At 43.7% G+C, this 22,216-nt stretch overlaps 2 protein-coding genes across 6 annotated transcripts in view; one reads left to right on the forward strand and one right to left on the reverse strand.

Moving 5' to 3' along the window:
• Nucleotides 1–10,196, reverse strand: part of Gukh (NHS actin remodeling regulator GUK-holder) — a 79,976-nt gene extending 69,780 nt beyond the window's left edge. Inside the window, exons 1-2 of one of the 2 annotated variants that reach the window (XM_071774812.1) lie at nt 10,085–10,196; nt 8,354–9,339 (exon numbers count right to left, since the gene is read on the reverse strand). In XM_071774812.1, coding sequence (XP_071630913.1) covers nt 8,354–8,642 — 289 coding nt within the window. In that variant the 5' untranslated portion in view covers nt 8,643–9,339; nt 10,085–10,196. The remainder of the gene's footprint in view (nt 1–8,353; nt 9,340–10,084) is intronic. The other variant, XM_071774803.1, reaches the window with a different exon arrangement.
• A 4,062-nt stretch (nt 10,197–14,258) lies between these two features.
• Nucleotides 14,259–22,216, forward strand: part of Foxo (forkhead box, sub-group O) — a 158,766-nt gene continuing 150,808 nt past the window's right edge. For 3 of the 4 annotated variants that reach the window (XR_011730707.1, XR_011730713.1, XM_071769312.1), the window contains exon 1: nt 14,260–16,257. Coding sequence is in view for 2 of the 4 variants with exons in the window: in XM_071769312.1 (XP_071625413.1) it covers nt 15,625–16,257 (633 nt within the window). In the remaining 2 variants the exon portion in view is untranslated. Of the gene's footprint in view, nt 16,258–22,216 lie in introns of all 4 variants that reach the window. The other variant, XM_071769327.1, reaches the window with a different exon arrangement.

The raw sequence follows: 22,216 nt of genomic DNA on the forward strand, positions 1-22,216 counted from the left end.
GTGCAATAAACGACACACAGTTGCACAAGGAGGCGGCTATGCAATCCGACTTCTCTTCAACGGAAACGTAGTGTCGCGCAGTTCATTTTCACGGCCTGAAGAAATTATTGCGTAAATAGTGAGCGAACGATGGAGGAGAGTGGTCGTGATTATCTCGTATAAACGATCGCATATATATGTTCGCGTTGATCATAATACTTGATGTAATTGGCACTTCTCAAACACACACTACACACATACACACACATGATGACGCGGTGTCCCCGACGTACGTCGTCGTTTCCGAAGGACACGAAGCTGCAATGGTGCACTCATCGCTAAAGGTTTCCCGGTGGAATTCCTGCTTGCCCCATATCCGCGTTGCGTAAGCAATAATTGTATCGTATCACGCGACGCGTCTTAACAATCGCGCGTTGCTCGCTAATGACCACTTAAGTGCACTAGCGAGACACCGCGGATCGACTTGGTATGCTAAAACGCATCTTATCTGCCTTGCTTAGAAGGTTTACGAGCTTTGATTACGGAGTAATTTTCTACGAATCAAAAATTCATAGATTTAATTAATGATCTTCTCGTAACTTTTAATAGAACGAAAGAAATTTCATATTTGAATCTTGCTAAAATCAGCCTGCCATTATTATCATCTCATATTCACATTCTACTACTTAATTAGATGCTTACATACCGCAAATAATTGATACCTCAATTACAAATAATTGATGTAATTTTCTCATGATACGAAGACATTTGAATCGGCTGCGTTGAAAGAACGGAATTAATAATATAAGGTTTTCGAGAGCATCACGCTAAATGTTTTAAATTGAAAGGGCAAACTTTTATTACCACTTAAGCGTAATTGACAATCTATGAAGTGATCCATAATAAGTTGAGTTCGTTTTGACGTTCTTAACATCGACTTCTTCATGTTAGTCACTGATGAGTGACGTCTAAAGGTTCTTCTCCGTTCATTTATTGTTCATTGCAGGATGAGGATAAACGATGAGAAACGTTATCCATTGACAACATTTCTGCCATAACAGAAATAAGAGCTAGTATAAATCAAGTTTTCTCCGTTAGTAAGTTAGAAAAATTAACTATTTCTTGCCTTGGGCATTGTACCGAATTTAAAGATAAATATAAGATAAACAATAATGTAAAATATATATTCTAGCATAAATACGAAAATGCTTATTAATGAAAAAAAAATTTAACACAAACAATTTCTGTAACTCATATAAAAAATAGATACATTTTCGAAAAAAAGTTTGAACTGTTCTCGCATAAAAATCTTATCGTATCAGAATGGAAATGTTTCTTCATGAAAAATTCAGCGCAGAGAAACCTCTGTGAAAAATCTTCTAATAAATTAGAATATCGTTCCCTATTGGAATTAAGTGGCGATTTGTACAGAAATCATGTTTCACAGACTGTCGATGCATTCGTCACGCGAAGCTTGACGCGAACACTCTCATCGGCCTTTCAGTAAAACGCAACGTTATCATCGGCGCGTACGTGAATCGTAAACAGAAACGTTTGAATAACGGGGTCGTTACTCTCGCGCGGGATAATCGTGCGATAACGTAACGTCTACGGAGTGGCATTTCAATCGAAATGCAGACGATGGGTACTAGAAATTCCTCTTTTTATCACGCAGACATGCTCACGGATAAAAGGGAACCGTTATAAGACAACTCGCGTGTGCATTTGCATTGCAGCAATTTAAATTTATTTAAATTTCTCTATAGACAGTTAAAAATCTTAAATACTCAAATTATTCCAATCTATTCTATTGTCTACATAAGAATACAGTAAACTTTTGCGTTAACAAATTAATTAATTTATTTTAATTTTATAGAAAGATATTTTTTCTTGCTTTAAGATTGTTTTATATAATTATATTTACAATATATATATAGAATATCGTCTATAAATATAAATATTTTAATGATTTTAGTTGTGCAATGTTAAATAATGCGATTGATATCATAATCGTGAATAGAAATGCGAAAATAAAATCGACGATCAACCGGACTTCGCGGACTGCTAACTGTACAACAGAAAATTCTCTCTGCTCTTTCTATCTTTTCTCTAGGAGAGGAGTCAAAGGTCGTGAAAGGGCTTTGGCAGGTAGATATAGGCGAGTAATGGTACTTAATAATAGGTTCGTAACGCGCGAGGGCAGGTGTGCGAGTCGCAATGATTAATTAACCAATGATAGGTTTAACTCGCCTCCTCGTGGCTTTTCCACCAACTCTCTCGCTCCTTACGCGACTGATTGATGATTACACAGCTCGCAAGGCTTGTTGCGTTTGTACGCGCGAAGAATCGCGGAAACGTCGAGGAATAGCGATAACGCGATTGCGACGTCGATAATCTCATTCCGCGAATTCTTCGAAAATGTCGGCGGGAAACGATCGGGTCGTTCGATGGGTGTACCTGAATGCGCCCAAAGGTCGTCCGAAACCGGTATTCGAGTTACGAAACTGGGGGATAGACTGCTGCGAACGATAGAAACGGACGAAGAAATTCCAGAAATTATTACGAAATTGCGCGTGATGAATTATTAAAATATTGAATTTCGGAAGAGAGCAGCAAAAGCATTTAAATACTAAACGTTCGCTTCGGATTTTTTTTTAATCTGTCATTGTCGAGAATTCTTGTTAACATTCCTTGATCCTAAAATTGCGAGGAAAAAAGGTCTGCAGCTGCGACAAAATCTTAAGGTGAAGTCTCGCTCGCTGGTTTGCGTTTAGTCTCGCTGCTCGTTCTCAAGACAGAAATCGTGACCACCGAAAATACTCTGCGATCATCAAGGGGCATCTGTTCCCTTCTTACGAGCACGTGGTGTAAGATGAGGAGGGTTAAAGTAGCTGCTCGAGGAAATATACTTGCTATCTTCGAAAAGGAAAAAAAAAGGGAAAAGAATAACATGAGCCCGAAAGAGAAATTCCTCGCGTCCGTGAGTTGTGCTCATTATTTCTCCGAGAGTTGTTGTCTTTTTACGGTTACCACCGTGAGAAAGATAAACGCGATTAAGAGTCATCGGTCGTATCTTACGTATCTTGTAAGTCTTATCATTCTGTGTACTTGTTAGAAACTGTCATTAATTTAATTGTTACAATTATTCACTTAGAATAAGCGAATCGCGAATCCTCGTTGTTTTCAATAACGTGGTTATCAAATATATTGGACTATCTGTAATGTTCATAGAGAATTAGGACAAAATAACAATTTAAATATACATTGATTAATAATATATAATTAATTGTTTAACAATATCTTTTAATATATTCTTTTAATATATATTTTAATATATTTTAGTTTCTATGCAGTTTTTTTTTTCCAAATAATACCTTCAAACTTTTTTGCTTTTGAATGATAGTTCACCGTAGATAAGTCAATATATTTCGTCGATATCTAATAGGGGCGGACAAACCTTATCGCCTAGGGACGAACTTTTTCCATAGCGATGTACTCTAACGCGGTAAAGAGCAGTTTTATTCGGGACACGTGCCTCGGTGTCAAGCCGGCTAAAATTAAGCGGGAAAGTTCCCCTGTGTAGATGCCTACCTCTCCCGTGCTTGCGTCACCCCTCGATGAGCCCCCCTCCTGTTCTTTGATGCCAGCTGGCAACCGGAAGTAAGCGTAAGAAGCCGGGCGAGGAAATAAAGGAGGCAACGACGAGGGGTGGTGAAAAACCGGAGACGGAGCTACAGCCGAGGACCGTTGCGCCCGATGCGGCCCACTTTTATTTCCGTCTGCGTCGTTATTATTCGTGCACGGGGGTCCATGCCTGATATCCACAGCGGGGATTCACGGGGTAGAAAGGGGAAAAATTCGAGCTAAACAGCTGACGCGGGAAACTCTTTAACCCTCAAATAGCAACAATGTGAAATTTTAACTCAGAAAAAAGTATAACGCGATGATAAGCTTCCAAAAAAGTTTATAAAAATTTTCATACAATTATACATTAAAAACGATTAAAAAGTAGCATTTAAAAAGTTTCCTTGTTTTTTTTATTTTGAAAGTCATATGTTTATAATAATTTTAAACCGCTGTTATTTATAAAAATTTGTTGAATTATATCTCTTAAAGAAAGTAAAATTTAAAAAAATATCGGATTTGTTTTGGGCACTTCATAAAATTTCCATGTTTTATCATAAATATAAAAGAGGAAACGTTACAGAACGTGCTTATGAATTAATGCCTTCATTAAAATGATTATTTAAGCACGTAGCAAAGGCTTGAAGACTCTCGTATATTTGCCTAAAGGAGCAGCAGTAAACTTGAAATATCGCAGTGTATTTACCTACAGAGGAAAGCGAATGGCTTCACGTGGTTCAAGACCAAATAAAAAAACTGGCTAATAACGTGTGAAAGTAAATTTTATTCAAACGTTCCTCTTGTCAAGTATTCCATCCATCTTCGAAAAAACAACAATGTGATAAAAATAACCAACATTGTGTTCTTAATTAGATGCAGCATTAAAAAGTGAAAGCTTACCTATATATATCTACTCCAAAGAATGCGTGACAATTCTAGCAAAAGTTTAAAACTACGTCATGCTGGCACATTGTCTCTCTATAATGAAAAAGTTTCTCCAAGTACAAGAAAGGTAAAAAATAGCTTTACTGTCAATACTGCGAATCGGAGGAAAAATATTTTCTCGCAGGGTCGCATACTCAATGGGAAGCCCATCAAACTAACCGTTCGCTCGTAGTTCGGAGTGCTGGTGAACCTGCTCGACCAGGTCGAACCACATCCTGCGTACGGCCATTTCCGCAGAAGCCGGTCGACTGCTATCCTCTCGACGCTCTCGACGCGATATTACAGAACCGCAATTAACGATATTAGATTTCCGAAGTCAATATTATGATCCTAAATTTATACACGTTTGTCTAACAGACTGTTTACACCAGTCCCATTGTTTGACACATCAACAATCCGTTTATCTGCTTAGGTAACCAAGGGAAAGGTAAAAATTTGCGTGTTTTATTTCTGCTTATTTTAAATTTGACTAATTTATTAAACTTCGATTTTCCCGGAAGGGTACTGTACTCGGTAATATTTGAACAAAAACATTATTGATAATTTTAACTTGTAAGTTTCTTTTTAACCAAGAATCTCATGGACATAGTTTACAAGTAACGCGCATAGTTATAAAAAATTCTTAGTGAATCTAAAATTAAGTATTATCCAAATTATTTATTTGTATGATACGCGAGCCAGCAATATAAGTGATATGTTTATGTCAATATTCCCTCTTGCTCCTTCTCCCTTTTCTCTCTTTTCGGTTCGACCTCGAGTGTCCCCTCGAGAACGTAAATTCTGATTTCACCAGGATCCGCGATATCCCTGGCGAGATACTTGAGCCTGAAGGTTCAAGGCTAGTCATACTTTCAACCGCGCTGCTCGCGGCACTCGTGTAGCTTCGGGAGAAGTTACGTTAAATGTCGGCGGCGCATAAGAATATTATCTAGCGGACGTAATAAATTATTAAATCGTGCTGCAACGATGTCTTAATAATCTTTCAAAGGTCCACGTAATTCCACATATAAATGATATATAACGCAAACAAAAATACTATATCGACTTGATCGTCGTGGCGAGTCGTGTTTAAACGAAGCACAGCGAAAGATGGAAACCCCCAGAGAAATATTTTGGAGGATAAATTTTGAGATAAGCGAATATATCGCTCTCTCCCTCGCAAATCGAATATATTCGAGACGTATAAACGCGCGCACCGGCATTAAATTACACCCGGCAGACGTTATTTTATCTGCTTCTTCCCGACGGCGACGGAGAGCCTGTTTCACCCTTGGGAATTAAAATTCCCACCGACCCGCAGGGAAGAATCCGAGGCCCGGCGCCGTTTGTGCGGCCGATTACCTGAGTCAGCTGTCTCAGCGAGCAGCGTCTTTGCAGGACTCAGAACTGGCGGTACGAGAGGTTGGAAAAAAGCGCGGGTTCTTTCTTATAGGCGTTTACCCGAGGCCGAACGAACGATCCCTAAGGGTGGAAGACGCTTCTTCCCTCCGTTTGGGACGGAGGAAGAAGCCTCAGCTGTTTGCCGTGGAAGCCATGGAATGAACATCTACCCCGACTGCGACATTTCGCCATAGACAGCAACATTCTTGGCAACATAATCGCGATTTCCAATCTTAGATAGGAGCTAAGAGCGATTTAATTGTTTACAAGTCAAAGCAATTTATGTCGGTAATTGTCGCAAACTTCCGTTTCCGTTTTGTCGTAAGTTAAAACGAATTAACCTAAAGTATTTTGTATGATAGATTTAATTTTATAAGAACATGATGGAGAGAAAAAGTGTGAGCGTAGCGTATATCTTCAGATTTAATATAAATGAAAATTGAATTTAATATAAATAGAAAATTAAAAAGATATTTCTTTCTCCTTCAATTTCTGTTGAAGGAGTTGAGTAAATTTGTAATGATGCAACTGTATCCATGAAATAAATGAAAAGGATTAAAATATGTCGATGTGCTTTCGAGAAGTTGACACTAATCTCGGGAAGAACTGCTCTCAGAAAGAAATTGATCTCGGAAAGAAAAGTGCGCTATTGTTTTGCACGGCAGAATCGCGCGGCGATAAATCGTGCTTTTCTTGGCTTTACGACTATTCGGAGTAACGGAGATCGCGTGCGTCGTAAAAAGCGGCTCCAAGTCAAACCTGACGTTAATTTCCCGCGGGCGGCGCCGATGATACTTAAACTAGAGCTAAAGCAATTTCGGTCGGTGAGAACTTTTTCCTCCGGCCTTTCAATTGCGCTCTTCAATCGCTGCCGCGTTCAGGCGTGACCGGAATTTATAACTAATCCTTTCAAATGTTAAATTCGACGAAAAGGACTTTAACGATGTTATATCCCGCGATTATCCAACTTTTAAGGTATCACTATTTTTTTCTTTATGGACTTTCAAACGCCGTAAATAAAAGAAGAATATTCATTTACGTACAAAAAATGTTAATTTGTCGTACGAGAATTCTAACAGCTGTAGTGTAGACAAAATTTTTTCATATATAATGAAATCCCTTTTTATGGTATGCACATTTCCAAATTCTTACTTTCATATTTCTAAGTGTTACATACAAGATTCATAACTCACATAATTTAACGATCTTACCAATTTACATAAATATATGTAAATTGGTATATTTTTTTTTATTTTTAGATGCAGCAAACACGATTAAAGATTTGTGCGTGTTATTCCACAGACATTCCATAGGTTCTTTTAAAACCATTAGGTCAGTCATTATGTACTTCTAATTACATCTTTAGAGACTGAAGTGGATAATTCCGATATCTTCAAACGACTCATTAATGGTCCTTGTAACCTCGTTTTTAAGTCCCCTGTTTCGTGTCTCTCTGAGACATACGTTTAGGATTAAGATAGGCCGAGAATAAGGAACTCTTTATGCCTCCATCAGAGTAAGAGCTAATATACCCTACCCAGGTGAAACTCAGTTTCGGGACACCTTGCAATCCGTTTCCCACGGTGCAGGCCAGGTAACTCCGAACGTTTTCCTCATAAACCTCTTTGCGGCGTTCCTCTCTTTTTTCATTCTTGTTTATCCTCGCCTCGCCCCCGCGTAGGGCCTCGTGAAATCGAACGGGGATAATGTTTCTTAACATCCCTTCGGTAAATAGGTGAAAGGATCGCCGAAAACAATAGCATCACGAGAGAGAAGCTATTATAGTTTGCAAAACCATCTAGCGAAGAAGTGATACTTTTATTTAAATTTCGCTAAAGAAAGTGTGGGAAATGCGGGAAGAATTTAGAATCTACAAAAATAGAAACTGGTCAAAGCTTCTACGATTTAATTGGGTATCGAATTTAAAAGCGATCGCAATGTTAGCGTATCAAATATTTCGAGGAGTTGCCTCGAGTTTCACGACGTGGAAAAATATCGTAAGTACCGAAAGTTACGAAATTGAAGCAATTTGAGCGTGAACGTTACATCTCGCGTTAGTTTTCTTCGCGTGTGCGTTACAACGTCTATATCCCCTGAGGCAATTTGCTTAGTTTCTAACTTTATTCAACGGCTTTGAAGTACTTTGAAGCAGCGTTTCCATGGTCACGCTATAAGCATAGCAATAGTCAGCGTTTACTACTTTTTGTATTCTCAGAGAATTTAAACTTTATAACTCCGACAATCACTGTCGACGATCGAGAAGGGACTAACAAGCGCCAATTTCACTATTTCTTGAAGCACCGTATATAAACAATTGCGCGTAGCAATTGCATCGCGCCGATAAGATCGCGTCCTCCGAATGATCTATCACCCGATCGATCGAGAATTAATTCAGCAAGATAAATAAACCACTCAGAATACTCACGGACTGGTATCTTCTTGGGATCGACGGTGCTGAGTCGCTCCTCGACCTTGTCGAGCTTGCGACGTAGGTGTCCGCTTCTCTCGGCGACCTGGGCCAGCTCGACGGTGAGGCCCGCGAAGATGTCCTCCGCGACGGTCAGGAGGGAGGCCAGTTGCTTGAGGGAGCTGGTGAGAGCGCCGTTCGCCACCGCCTCGAGCTCGGCGCCCACCGGCCAGCCCGGATGCGAGCCCGCCGGCACATGGCCGCGGCACACGTGCCGCGGCTCTACCTTCCGCATCACGAACGGCATCACGACGACGGTGCCGGCGGCGGCTTGCTGCTGGGTAGCGTATTTCTGATCGACCGCACTCGCGCATAACACACTTCAGCGCAAAGTTCTCCCTCATCATCGGAGCACCGCGTCGCTGCACGGCGATCCGCGAAATCGGCCGAATTCCGCGGATCCTCCGTGCCGCCGGCACGACCCCATGCTGCGCGGTGGTGGTGTGCCGCCGGTTTCTTCCCGTCACTGTCGAACCGTCGTATATCCTTCTATCACGTCACCGCGACTCGGTTTCTTTTTAATTCTCCCAGCACTTTCACTCCGCACTCCTGTCGAACCACGAGAGATCGAGGCAACACGCGGCGCGTCACGAGCCGACGCTCGATTTTCGAAAGTCGCACCGCGTGCGCGACATCACGGTGGATTCTTTGAAAATACCGCCACTTGCGAGATTCTTTCGCGCGAACTTTTTTACGGGAGATCTGCGATCGAATCGGGAAGGGACGCGGAAAATACGCGAAACGATGGCGCACATCGGTGCGAACGTACCGCGCACCACGACGATGGTACGCGAAGTGCCGGCCGGTCTGGCAACCAGTCGCCGAGCAGCCGGCTGCTTCTCCCATTCAAGCGAGCATGTAAAAGGCGCCCTTGCCAGCTGTCTGGTCGTCAGCCAAGCCGCCGTCGCCATCTATCGACCAGCATGGCTGTGTGACGATATCTTCTGCCGTTACATAATATTTTTCATATAAAAATATATAATAATACATTAATGTAAATTCTAATAAAATATTGAAATGATAAAATATTAGATAATATAAAGAATGCGCGCAAAATCGTTTTATCGTGTTGGTTTGACCAACAATGAATAATGTAGGAATCAGAAAACCTTCAGAAGCTACACAACTTTGAATTTCACATTCTGCAATTTGAAGCTTGGGGTCGATTCTGTATCTTGGGACGAGGTGAAAATTACAAAAGTGAGGAACTTCACTAGAAAATCTACAATTTTATTTGTCGAAATCTAGTAAATCTGTTCACTTTTGTAATTTTCACTTCGTCTCAAAATACAGAATCGACCTCCTTGAGAAAAGGAAGCGAACGCGAGTGCGTTATCATATGTGAAAAATATATTCTATGTCAATGATGAACAAATTAAAACTAATCTAAAACAAAATAAAACAATTGAAAGCTCATCTTCATGAATGATAAGAATTCTCAAGCTAGCTTCTATTGTATCGTACTTCTTATGAGAAGACATTTTAAAAGAACAGATTAAAAGAAATTATTTGGTGCGTACAATAATGTAGATATTAGATATTCTTATTAGATATTGATATCGAAATGATGATTATCTAATTAAAGATGCGTACATAACTTTTTGATTGATGTAAAATATTTAATATGTATTTATATTTCTGAAAAGATTATATATTATAAGTAATGCGGGCAATTAGCTATATACGTACCACATTAACAGCGAAACCTGCCATCTATGTCGCACCAGGAAACTGATAATATAAAATTCTGACACAGTAAAAATGTAAATGTTAAGTGACATTCTTCGTGACGCACTGTTTTAGACTGAACCAGATTTTCAGGTCAATAGCTATAATATAAAAACGACGCTATAACACGCCCATAGAAATGAAATGTTTGAAAAGAGCTGTGTAGCTTCCTCACATTTAAATGATCAATTATTGATATTTATTATAGAATACATACAAATAAACACACACACACATACGATCCAATTACATGCTCATTCTCATGGAAACTTCATAGACGACTGCGCTATCCTAACTTAGCGACGCGAGATGCGCGCTGCATACGCGAACTATCGACCCGTGATAGCCGCCGATCGAGTTAACGAACGTCGTAATTCGCGTTTATTTTCATAGCCAACTAAACAAAAAGTTACACACAGCGGCGGTAGCTCGACGAGTGCAACGCTCGTTAGCGTAACAAATTTAGCAAGCTGGCCGGATTCGAGTCGGCGTAAAGTAAGCTCCGGAATTGGGTTGATGTAATTGATAGTCCGAACTTATTCTTGTCTTTCTCTCTTTCTCCTATTAGGAGAATCTAATGGCCGAGGGTTACCGGTAGCTAGCGCTTTCTTTCGCCTTAATTTTCTCCGTATGTGCGATTTCACACGATAAAGTTTCGCATTTAGCGCCTCGGAATAACTCTTTTCACCCGAAAGATCCGCTTTTCGGGGAAAACGATTGCCCGTAAAACATGCTACAATTCTAATTTTATGGAGAATGTGGAGAATCTCTCAAATGATATTATTACGATCAAAATAATAGACTGATATCATAAATTCAGGTAACGTTCTACGTATGTATCTTATGTTTTGAAAGACATTCAAATTATTTTACGAGACGCAATGATCCGCATTTACATTGCATGTTTGACGCCAGAACTCTATGTTCAATTTGTGTATTAGCGTAGGGTGCGCGATGTAGTTTAACGTGTGAGATGTAGTTTAATATGAGATGGAAACCAGACGGACACCCTTGGCGTTGAACGTCTTGCAAAAGTGAATCTGAAAATATATAGGGGATATCTCTCTGCGATATCTGTGCCATTGCTTAAATCTCATCAATCAACATGTACGAAACTCCGAATCAATTACCTGTGTTTGGTATTCACTCGAATGAATTTAAAAGTATACGATAAGATTACGCGTACCACGGTGCAGCAGTATATAAAAAGATTTAAAAGTCCAAGTTATATGCTGTTCCCGGAGTAAACAGCTTGTACGTTTCTTATGCGCCTTTTTGGACAGGTTTAATCGGGACGGTACTTGAAAATGATTAGGTTGCGGACTACTTAAGGATGCTAAAATCGTGTTCTTTAGTTCTTTATTATCCAACGCGTATCTCAGCTCTGCGCGAAGGAGATGCATGCTTAGGGATCGGCATGAATCGAAGAAGTCCCATAACAGAGTACAGTCAAAATAAAAATCTAGGAACGTTCAAAACTTCATACGTTTCATAACTTTTAATTATTCGTCATTATTGCGTGATATCTTCTAAATTATTCTTGTTCAGAAAAAGTTTTAAATTGTCTTGAAATGAATAGATTATTGATAAATGAATAGATAGCTTAGATATTACAGCAATGTATTACACTTTTGAAATTTCAACTAATTGTAAGACAAAAACTCATACAACATAGGCATAGAAATTGATAAATCTGACATCTTATTGTATTATTATTGTACTAAACATATATATTATATTTTTTTAATTTTGTAAAATTTTCAGCATTGATTACGCGCGCGTTAACTCGTGTTTACTCAAGTTTTCCTATTAGGGTTTCGCGTAGCGCCAACTACATTTTTTCATACACTACTACTATTTTAACAGTCTCGGCCATTTTCCGGATTAATGGGGATACAACCCAAGAGTTGTTGGCACCGTCGGTATAAATCAAACGACCTTAAATTAATACAGCCCATTTATACAAGTAGGTATAATTTACGATCATGCTATAGTAGTCGCTGTAGTAGTTCAAATTGTTTGCACAATTACTCGATCAGGTAGTCCTTAAGAATCCATTCATCTTCTATTTTTAGCCACGCCGCGTGTTCGCGCTGTTGTATGTACACGGAGCGCGGTGAGCTACGGGCACGCTGTTTTTAGCTCACGCGCAAACAACATTGAGCAATGGGTGCATCGGGGGATATCCGCCGGACAATCGAAGGTTCAGAGTGCATAATTACGCGCGGTGACAGTACCCCTTAAGTTAGCCGGGACTGCCCGCACAGGACGACACGGATATGTACGCGCGCGCGTGTACGCACGTACGTGTTTGGCCACCACCAAGCGCGTCGTTTCTTGTTTCAACCGGGTTGCAATGGCCGGATTTACCTGCCCTTTTCAGCGGCCGACTTCTTTTTATGGACGGGGGATATCTTCAGCGCGCGAGGATTTATGTCAACAGACCTCGGACAATGGCCGAATTGAAGGACGGTGGAGGGTTTCGAAATTATTCGGCCCGACAACATCGGACATCGGCGAATAATTAAGAGCGCGCGCAAAAAGTACCCGGGAATCTGTTGTGACAGAAAGTGCAATTTAATTGACGGTATCTTTGAGGGCGGGCAAGCAGCTCCAGCTCTGGATACTTCGGAGTAATATGTCTCTTCGACGGAACATGTCGAAAATAACTGCGGGGTTGGAAAAAGTTGCAACCACTTGGGATATGATAATAGGACGTGCCTTAATCGTCTTCTGCGTCTATTTTTGAACCAGGATTTTTAAAACGAGGTAAATGTATTTGAAACCATTAAAACGTTGTACGCACGCACGCAACATAACTCCGGAAATATCCCGAATTCTTTGTAAAGTTCTTTGAGACTCTGATTTATTCAGATGAAACTGCGATTCAGGATTTCTTAACATTGATCGCGCAATAAGAATAGTTTGTGACAGTTTGCTTGTATAATGTTTCTTGACTTTAAGCAAAAGATTCTGTACCTAAAATCCTTTTTTTTTCTACGCTCTTCTCTCTATAAATATCGAAGATAAGAGACAACGTGAGAAAAATATCTTTGCCGGGAAAACGATCACTCGGGACTTTACGCGATTGCGAGAGTGAAAAAAACGGGCTATACTTCAATTTTTTTCGCCGAATATTTCGACGAAGAATTCGCATCCGGCCGCGCCGGCCGCGATGCAACAATGTTCGCGAACGTATTCAGGAATGTTCCATTGGCTTTCGGAGGACGCTGTACCATTCGATAGGCACGCAGACCGAAAACAACAGGCCGAGTTATTTCGATCGGCCGTTGGGAATCTTCGAATTCTACAAGTCGCAGAGTAGCGATACGAAAAAGTACCGAAAGGGACGGAAGGGTTGCCGCAAAGTCGAGCCGAGAGGAACGTAGGCGAAGATCGCGACGGAATGGCGGGAGGAGAAACGGGGTTGGGAAGAGAGATAGGACAGGGAGGACGAAGAGAGGAGGGGAGGGGGACGAAGACGAGGAGGAGGAGGAGGAAGAGAAAGAGAGAGAAAGAGAGAGAGAGAGGGGGGAAAAGAAAGAGGAGAGAGCGATGCACCGCGTGCGAATTCCCTCCTCGCGGGTTCTGCGCGCAGTGCGATGCCTAACCCTGGGGGCACAGCGTATAACCCCTTTTCCCGCCCACCCGTTAGACGAGAGCACGCTGCACTCCCCCTCCTTCTCTATCGCGCTCTCTCATCCCTCTCCCACTCCCGAGTCGCTCCGCGACTCCTCTCTTTTTCTACCGTACGTCCCCCACTCCCCTTTACCCTACACAAAGTTGCAATTTATAGCCGTCTCTCTCGCCCTCATTCGTCCCTCTCTCCTTCCCCCACTATCGCACGTCTCCCACTCCGGTTTTCTTACTCCCACCGCCGAGGCGGTCGAGACACCCACCAGCGGCACCAGCTACGCCACTCTCGAGTACCCTCCGTGCACATCCTCCCTCTCCCGCTCGCCGCGAGAGTACTCTCACGGTCTTGTCTTCCTCGTTCCTCTCCCAACCCTCTCGATCTCTCTCTTTTCCTCTCGCGCGCTGCGCGTCGGACGATCGGCGCGCCGAAGTGCGGCGACAGGCGTCGCAAATTCGCTCCTCCGCAACTTCGGCCTCGCTCGGTCGGTTCCGAGCGCCGGCCGGAGGAATTCGCCAGTATGCGCCGCGCTGCCTTGCCGGCAAGTTGTACACGTAGTGAATAGGTTTTCATTTCCTGACCGATACATGCGAGATCGTCCGTTTCTCACGAGTCACGAAAGCGAGCGATAGCATTCCGCGCGATTCGCAGATTCTCTCTCACTCCCTTCCGTCGATCCGAGGAAACGCGCGGGCGACCGTCAACGGACGACAGCTAATCCGGAGGAGTGAGGACTCCCACGTCACCCACGTGTGCGCGGAATTCGAGAGGCGCGATCGGGTTGCTCCGTGCTCCGATCGCGAGAGGAGAACTCGCACACGCGCGCGCCTAAGCGACAGCGCGGAGGACCCGGCGAGGGTATCGATGAGAGATACCAGGGGGAACGGTCTCCCAAGGGCAACGAGGGCACCAAAGGTCACCACCGTCATCGCGATCACGCCGTCGCGCGTCGCGTCGGCGGTCTCTGCCGAAAATCGCGCCGCCAGCCGCCGGCCGTGCAGGCGGAGAGGAGTGTTCGCCGCGCGCGAATCACGCCGCGATACCGCGCCGGGCAGCCTTCGGCAGCGACGACGTAGAGCGTAGATTCATTCGCTCATGCAGCGGGCCAAGTTCCTATCAAAACATGGCCACGTGACCCCCGGACGGCACGGCTTGTAAACACAGTTTGACCACGTGGTTCGCTTCCTCTCTCCGCCGCTCCGAGCGCCTATCTGTTTCCCTCTCTTTCTCTCTCTCTCTCTCTTTCTCTCTCTGTCTTTCTATCTATCTCTCTCTCTGTCTCTTCGCTCGGCCGCACTTCGCGCGCTCCGGTCCGACTATCTCACTCCTTCCCTCTCGCTCTTCCCCGCCGCCGCTGCTCCTCTCCTACGTCTCTCTCGCTCGCGCGCGCTCTTTCGGCACGCAGAACGGCTCCCGTCGGAATCCTCAGTTGGTTCACCGCCGTCGACAGTCGCACGCGAGCACGGCCGCAACCGATCCGCTTCCCGCGAACCCGGTCGTCGAACGTCACTCGGGCACGGAGCTTCGTCTCCCCGGCGCGCGTGAGCGTCGACCCGCGCCGAGTCTCGCCCGTCAACGTCGCTCGTAACCGATCTCCCGTCCGATCGGTTCCGGTTTCGGATGGTGATGTGCTGAAGAACTACAGTGTCGGGAAAGAGTGAAGAGACAACGCCGGCGACGGCAGCAGCAGCAGCAGCAGCAGGAGCAGCAGTAGCCTCAGCGACACACTGACTCGAATCCGGCGCGAACGAAGCGCGTCTACGAGCCTTCATTCCGAGCGGGAACGTACAAAGGCCGTTGGGCACGCGTGCTTGCACGCGCATACACACACACACACACACACATACACATATACGCACACACGTGCATGACTCCAGTGATAGTGCGGCTCAAAACGCAATCCGACGTGTCGAGCGCGCGCGAACGGATTTTCTCGGTGCCGCCGATCGTCGGCGGTTACCGATCTTCGTCGGGCAGTTACGCGCACGATCGCGAATTTCAGCGGAGTTCGCAGGACGGCCCGGCGAACATGATGGATTCGGTGCCGGTCACGGCGTCGGGGTCGATGACCCCGTCGCAGCAGCAGCAGCAGCAGCAACAGCAACAGCAGCAGGCGCAGAAAAAGGGGGTCTCGTTCGAGTTCTCGACCTCGCCGGATCTGGAGACCGGATTCGAGCCGCAAACCCGCGCGCGGTCCAACACATGGCCGTTACCGCGGCCGGAAGGGTACGTGGAAGGTAACGCGCCGGCCACGAAGGAGGGTGCCGAGAGCGGTACGCCGCCGCATCAGGGACAACTCGCCCAGGGTCTGCTGCCGGTGAAGAAGAACTCGTCGCGGAGGAACGCCTGGGGGAACCTGAGCTACGCCGACCTCATCACTCAGGCGATAACCAGCGCGCCCGATCAACGGCTGACCCTCTCGCAGATCTACGAGTGGATGGTCCAGAACGTGTCCTACTTCAAGGACAAGGGCGACAACAACAGCAGTGCCGGTTGGAAGGTAAGTGAATTTTCGCGTCGCACACTCTCCGCCGAGGTTGCGTTTAACGCCTTGCCTTCGAGGCAAAGCCGGAGTAACGGGGTTTGCCAAGATCTAATTTAAGTCACAACATTGAGATGCTTTTCCCGAAACGTGTCTTAGATCAGGGACGTGAACGGCAATGAGAAACGCGCGGCGCGCATCAGCTATTTCATGTTAAATCTCTCGGTTTCTCGAGAGACATTTCGAGATGCACGGGCAGAAACGTGCGTACACACGTGTGTCCTAAGCATATATCGTTAAAATATCGGATGGCTGTGATGAAACGCGTAGCTCGCGCCGGCATTAATTCCCACTTTAATGATCTCTCACAACTCGGAGTAGTTTTTTGTCGTTTTTTTGTCGCTCTTTCGAGACGGACAAAACTCTTCTTTTTAACAAGTGCGCAATATACAATATAATAATTCTCGTAAAACCGATGACTCACGTGAAATGCGATAAAAACGTCAAACGCTGTCCACGTTCCCAAAGTGTGGCGGCCGCGGCGGCCCGAGTTTCATTTAATGCAAGAATCGCGCGATTTTTATCGGGCGGGACGAGAATCGGGTAACCGAGTTCGAGGTAACATGCGCGGCATGAATGCGAGAGCCCAAGTCGCGCTCGGAGTCACGTTTTACAGCGGTATGAAGACTTCCGTTTTCGTATGGAAACAATTGTGACACGCGACAGTGCGAAGGTTAGACGCGAGAATTCATCCGGCTGGAATTTGTGCGCACGTAACGATATTTCTGATGATTCACGTTACGCGATTACATTATACGAACGGACGTTTCAGAGAGACGCCTGAGAAGAGCTTCTGTTTCGTAATTAATGCATTTTTAAACTTGGTACTTTCAGTAATATAATGATCAAAAAATATGCTGTGATCCTTTTGTCGATTAATTTTTAGTTTATCCTAATTATTAAATTTCATGTTAATTATTATTAAAGTCTGTATAGATACTGATTTCGAAAAAAAAAAAAAATCAACACATCTTGTGATTAATTGCTCCGCGAAAATATAACTCACATACTCTTATTTTACTTTTTTTTAATTAGTGGAAACGCTTGATATCTCAAGTAGTTTGGAAAAGCACTACGTTCTGTGCCGATGATAAGAAATAAACTTATCAGAAGACGATAAAAGCGATAATACACATTGAGCGTTTCTTTCTTCTGCACCCGAATCTATTTACATAGATTATATGTGCACATCATAAGTTTTAAAAATTACGATACTGTATTTTCATTACGATACAATCTATCACGGAAGATAAAGACTATAATAATCATCGTAAAAATAATGAAACGGAAAGACACAACTGATTGTTATGCCTGAAACGGAATTTTAAACCAAGTGGTAGTCCTCTGTAAGTTATTAATTATTAATTAATAATAAAATAACTCATGTAAAATGACAATTGATCTTTTAATGACATTAAACGAACGTAACGCACACAAATATGAGTTCAACAAAATGTTAGAACTGCAAAGCGAGTGTTTATGTTCAACTATTTAGCGCGGCACGCGCATAATTAAAACGTTAATAATGCATTATAGTGTTTATAATTATAAAGCTCGAGCTTTTGGCTTGGCATAAAGCTCGGCGTTGCACGTTACGTATGATAGACGAGATGTATCGTTTTACGTATTTCGTTACGATATTGTCGCCAATTAGCTGTCAAATTTGAAGTAATTCAATCTTGGAGGCTTGGAGTTGTGGGTAAATTGTGTAATAATTCTTTTTCACAAATTACGTCTGCCGCGTGAATCTATTTTATTCAGGCGACGCTTTAAACCATGATGAATAGAAAAAGAGAATTGTTTAAAATGGGAAAATATTTTTTCGGCGTTATATCTTTTCATTCGATACATTCTTTCCTAAATTATGCTTCATCATTTCATGGTTGACGAAAGATCTGTTCGCGTTGCGTCCTCAAAATTTCTGCACTTAAAATGAGAAAATTCTACATTGGGCGTTGGAGAAAGATAAAGCGTAGATTCTAGGTGCAAAAAGTACAGGCAACACGAACAGACCTTATAGATGACGAGATCATTTTTCAATTCCTAACACTTTAGCACTCCAAAGAGCCATACAGTTATCGAATTTATATCTTTTTTTTAATATAAATAAAATAGTAAAAATTTTATCGAAATTATACAAGTGATATACTGTGTGTAAAGTATATAAAACGATTTTAATATTTTTCTACTTGATTATGCATCAATTTATGCTTATAAAATTTATTTCGTTGCAATTTCGATGGAAAGTGTGAAAAGATTCAACAAAAATAGGAGAAAAATATATTTTCTTCATTCTAAACTTGCTGACACTTTGGCACTTATACGGTTTCTAATCCCAGTTTATTATACCTATATTCGAAAAGACACTCTTGGGTGATACTTGAAAGAAAAAAAGAATCGATACTGTCAAAGAGTCTACATTCGCAATTGCAACAACAGTCGAAGACAGTAAAGTTATTTCTCGAGTTATTTTGACGTATAGTTGAGCTACGGAGGAAGTTATTGCAATTCTCAGGTATCTAGGGTTAATAGTTAATATAGGTATAAAGGCCTTTCATAACTCTTCAGCGCCTAATGTGCCAGTTGACAAATGTGCCTTCCACGTTTCCCTCGCGCGTCTCCGTTATTTAAATGAAATATTAGAAATTGCCGGTTAGGCACCTACGGCACTTAGCCACTCAATTATCGTGTGTCGAGCCGACGCGTCAAACGCGCGGCAAGAATCCGCGCTAAAAATCCACACGGGAGGCGGACGGGGGGAAGGGGGAAGGGGGGGAGGGCCCGCCGCAGCCGCAGCTGCGAACTTGCGGATGCAAGTCGCGCAGAATGGCTGGTGACGGCGCGGTGACGACGGTGACGACGACGACGACCGACGGCGTGCAATCACGTGGCGCGGTGTCGAGCGACGAAGGGAGAGAGAGATATCTGTATCTTCTCCTGTGCGCGTGTTTCCCGCGAGCGCGCGGGAATGCATACCGACGCAAAATGCAACGCGGAGAGTTTAAGGTCCGTTCGCACCGTTCGCGTTCGTTCGGTGCAGCGCGCGCGGTGCCGTGCCGTCGTCGTCGCCATCGCCCGCGGCCGCAGGCGTTGCCGCCGCCGTCGCTGTCGCTCTGCCGCGCGGCCATCATCGTCGACGTCACGTCGGGTCGAAGTACACGCATAAATCGACGCCACCGGACGGACAATCGGCGTCGCTCATTTCGCTCTCTCAAACGTCGTATACGGCGTGCATTATTTATGCGCGGATTCCTGTGCCGCACACACGCGAAAGCGGCGTCCCGACAAAAGTTCAGGGATACGATTCTGAGAATTCGCGGAGGAAAAGAGAGATTCCTGCGTGCGCGTTTAACGGCTCGTTTCATTCAACGGGTCTCCTCGAGGATCGTCGACGTCCCATCGGTCATCGGCAGATTGTGACGCGGAGGAAGCGAGGAGATCGCGCGCGAGAGGCTCCGCGCACGTTGAGCTCGTTATTGTAGTTGAATACCCTTTTAACGCAGTCCGAAACACCGTGTTTATTATGGTTAAGAGACTCATTAATCGATATTAACGATGTAGTTAATGAATAAGCAGAGCTTGAGGGGGGGGGGGAAGGAGCACTTCTTATTTCCTTTTATCGAGGTTTTTCTACGATGTTAGACGCGGGTTAGTTACATCGTCAATTATATTGCGAGAAAAGTTACAGTATTTATGGTAACACGGTTGCAATTTTTATGGTAACGCGTTGCGAGCACAATAATTGGTGCTCCCACCAGGCGTGCAATCGCGCCTTGCTCATCGAGGATTTTATTAGACCGCGCGCGATAACGTGGACGATACGTTTCAGCGACGACGCACATCTCGTCGGCGCGTTATGAATTATCCTTAACGCGCGAATCGGCCCAGCCTCCGTGGATGGGAAGGGAGACCGGCTTGTCAGGTCCGAGACATCCGGTACGGCGAATACGACTGTATCTCGCGGTTTTGACAGTCCACAAGCACGTCGCGAGATTTGACATATTGATGGAGTTAAAGCGTCCGATTCACTTTACAAATTACCACCGGATTTATACGAGCGAGGCGCGTCGGAGCAACGAATCTCGCGTTGCGAGGAATTTCATCGCGCAATTTGCCCTTTCGTAATAATAGTCTGATATCGAACAACGCCGTGTGCTGCAACGCGTTCTCGCGAAGAGGCGCAAATGGCCCCTTAAGCCACCGCTTCGCGCCGTTAAATAGAGCAGTTCGGATCTCCTTTTCCCTCCAGTGTGGCGTTGGCGCAGGTTCGACATTTTTGCGCAGCTCGCTGGAGAAAAGAAGTATCGAGGAGCCATGAAACCAAACGGCCGAAATGTTACTCTCATCCGTCTGGTTTTAAGACTGGCGCCCGTCATTACAAAGCTCTTTCTACCGTCTTCTTCCAGAGCTAGTCGGTATCCATCCACGGCGATTAGAGGCGGTCCGCGCCTCTTTAACGACCGACGCGACGGAGAGAACTCGGCTAAATGTCCGGTCGTCTCTTCGCGGTATCTCCGCGCTGTTACGGCACGGTAGATACTGGAACACTACCGGTCAGTGAAATCGGAACGCCGCGGTGAATACTGGATCCTTCTGTGAGATCGTTATTCAGCAGATTATCTCCGGCCTCTCGGGGAAAGGAGAATTATACCCGGCGTGTCTCCTAGAAGTCGCGACTTTATCTTTAATGGCGCATTTTTTTTATGATTAAAATTATCATGGTCATTAAATTTAAGGTGAGTTTCTGAAGCAGCCTGATGTGATATCGAAATTATTTGTGTCATTTTCTGTGTAAATATTATATGAAAGGGTGATATCGTTATGGATATGTGAGGGCGATTAGTGAACCTTACAATTTCTTATACAACATTATTCATTTAACATTTTTTAATATATAGGAATTATGCATGGAGAAAAATCATGATGCCAATTATTGAGATTGAAAATTCGTTATGTTATAATGAGGAATTTTCAAGGAAACCCCGTAACTTAATTGATATTTTAAGTAGGACCAATTACGTAGCGATCAGTGAGCTCAGAAAAAAATTATAAATGCACCTAGATAGCTTCATGGTGTTCTGATTTCTCTGAACAGCACTTGCGTGACACCATCTCACGCGAAGTTACCTTGTAATTCTGACGTCGTTGTTTCGATTAGCGCGATAAGCACACGTCGACACGGAACGCAGTGATATATCGTGCGAATATAAAAGAGAGAGGCGATTATGATCTTCAAATAAAATAGGCATCTGCTTGTCAGAAAGCGATAGAAATCTATTTCGTCGCCAAGATTTCACGGCAGTTGTCGTTTTGAAATTTCCAAGAGAATTTTCGCTCTCGCTTTAACGTCTAAGCTCGTTGTGCATTTTGCAGATATGTCAATCTATATATTTGTTGTCCGTGTTGCATTAACAAAACGAAACAGTTCTGCGCAGAGTGATAGGCGGGATCAAATGTATCGATCGCGCGTTACATCGGAGGTAATTAATGGTAAGCGACGATGGGGACGAACTGATAGTATTGGGCGACGTAAAATAGATACGACTGATGCTGCAGTCTTCAGTTTTACTGGCTCTATACGGTTTGATTTGATAATTACAATGGCCGATATGGATTGGAATATATTGAAACGAGGCATAAAGGCAGTAATCGACCATATAAAACTTTTAACGAGACGTCATCGACTTAATGAAAAGCAGCCACTGCTTCTTAATATTTCCGTCGGGCCGACTCGAAGGATTGATTGCGAATCATCCTACGGAACGAAGCACATACTAGACTTTGCGTATTATCTGATGTATAACATCATTTTAAAAAAAACTTAATCTCAGTAAAGTAACATAATATTTCCGCAGTAAATAGCATAAAAAATTAAGTGATAATAATTACCTAATTAATTACTGCTCTATGCTATCGT

The sequence above is a fragment of the Temnothorax longispinosus genome, chromosome 1, assembly GCF_030848805.1.
Source record: "Temnothorax longispinosus isolate EJ_2023e chromosome 1, Tlon_JGU_v1, whole genome shotgun sequence".
In the NCBI taxonomy this organism is placed as follows: Eukaryota; Metazoa; Arthropoda; class Insecta; order Hymenoptera; family Formicidae; genus Temnothorax; species Temnothorax longispinosus.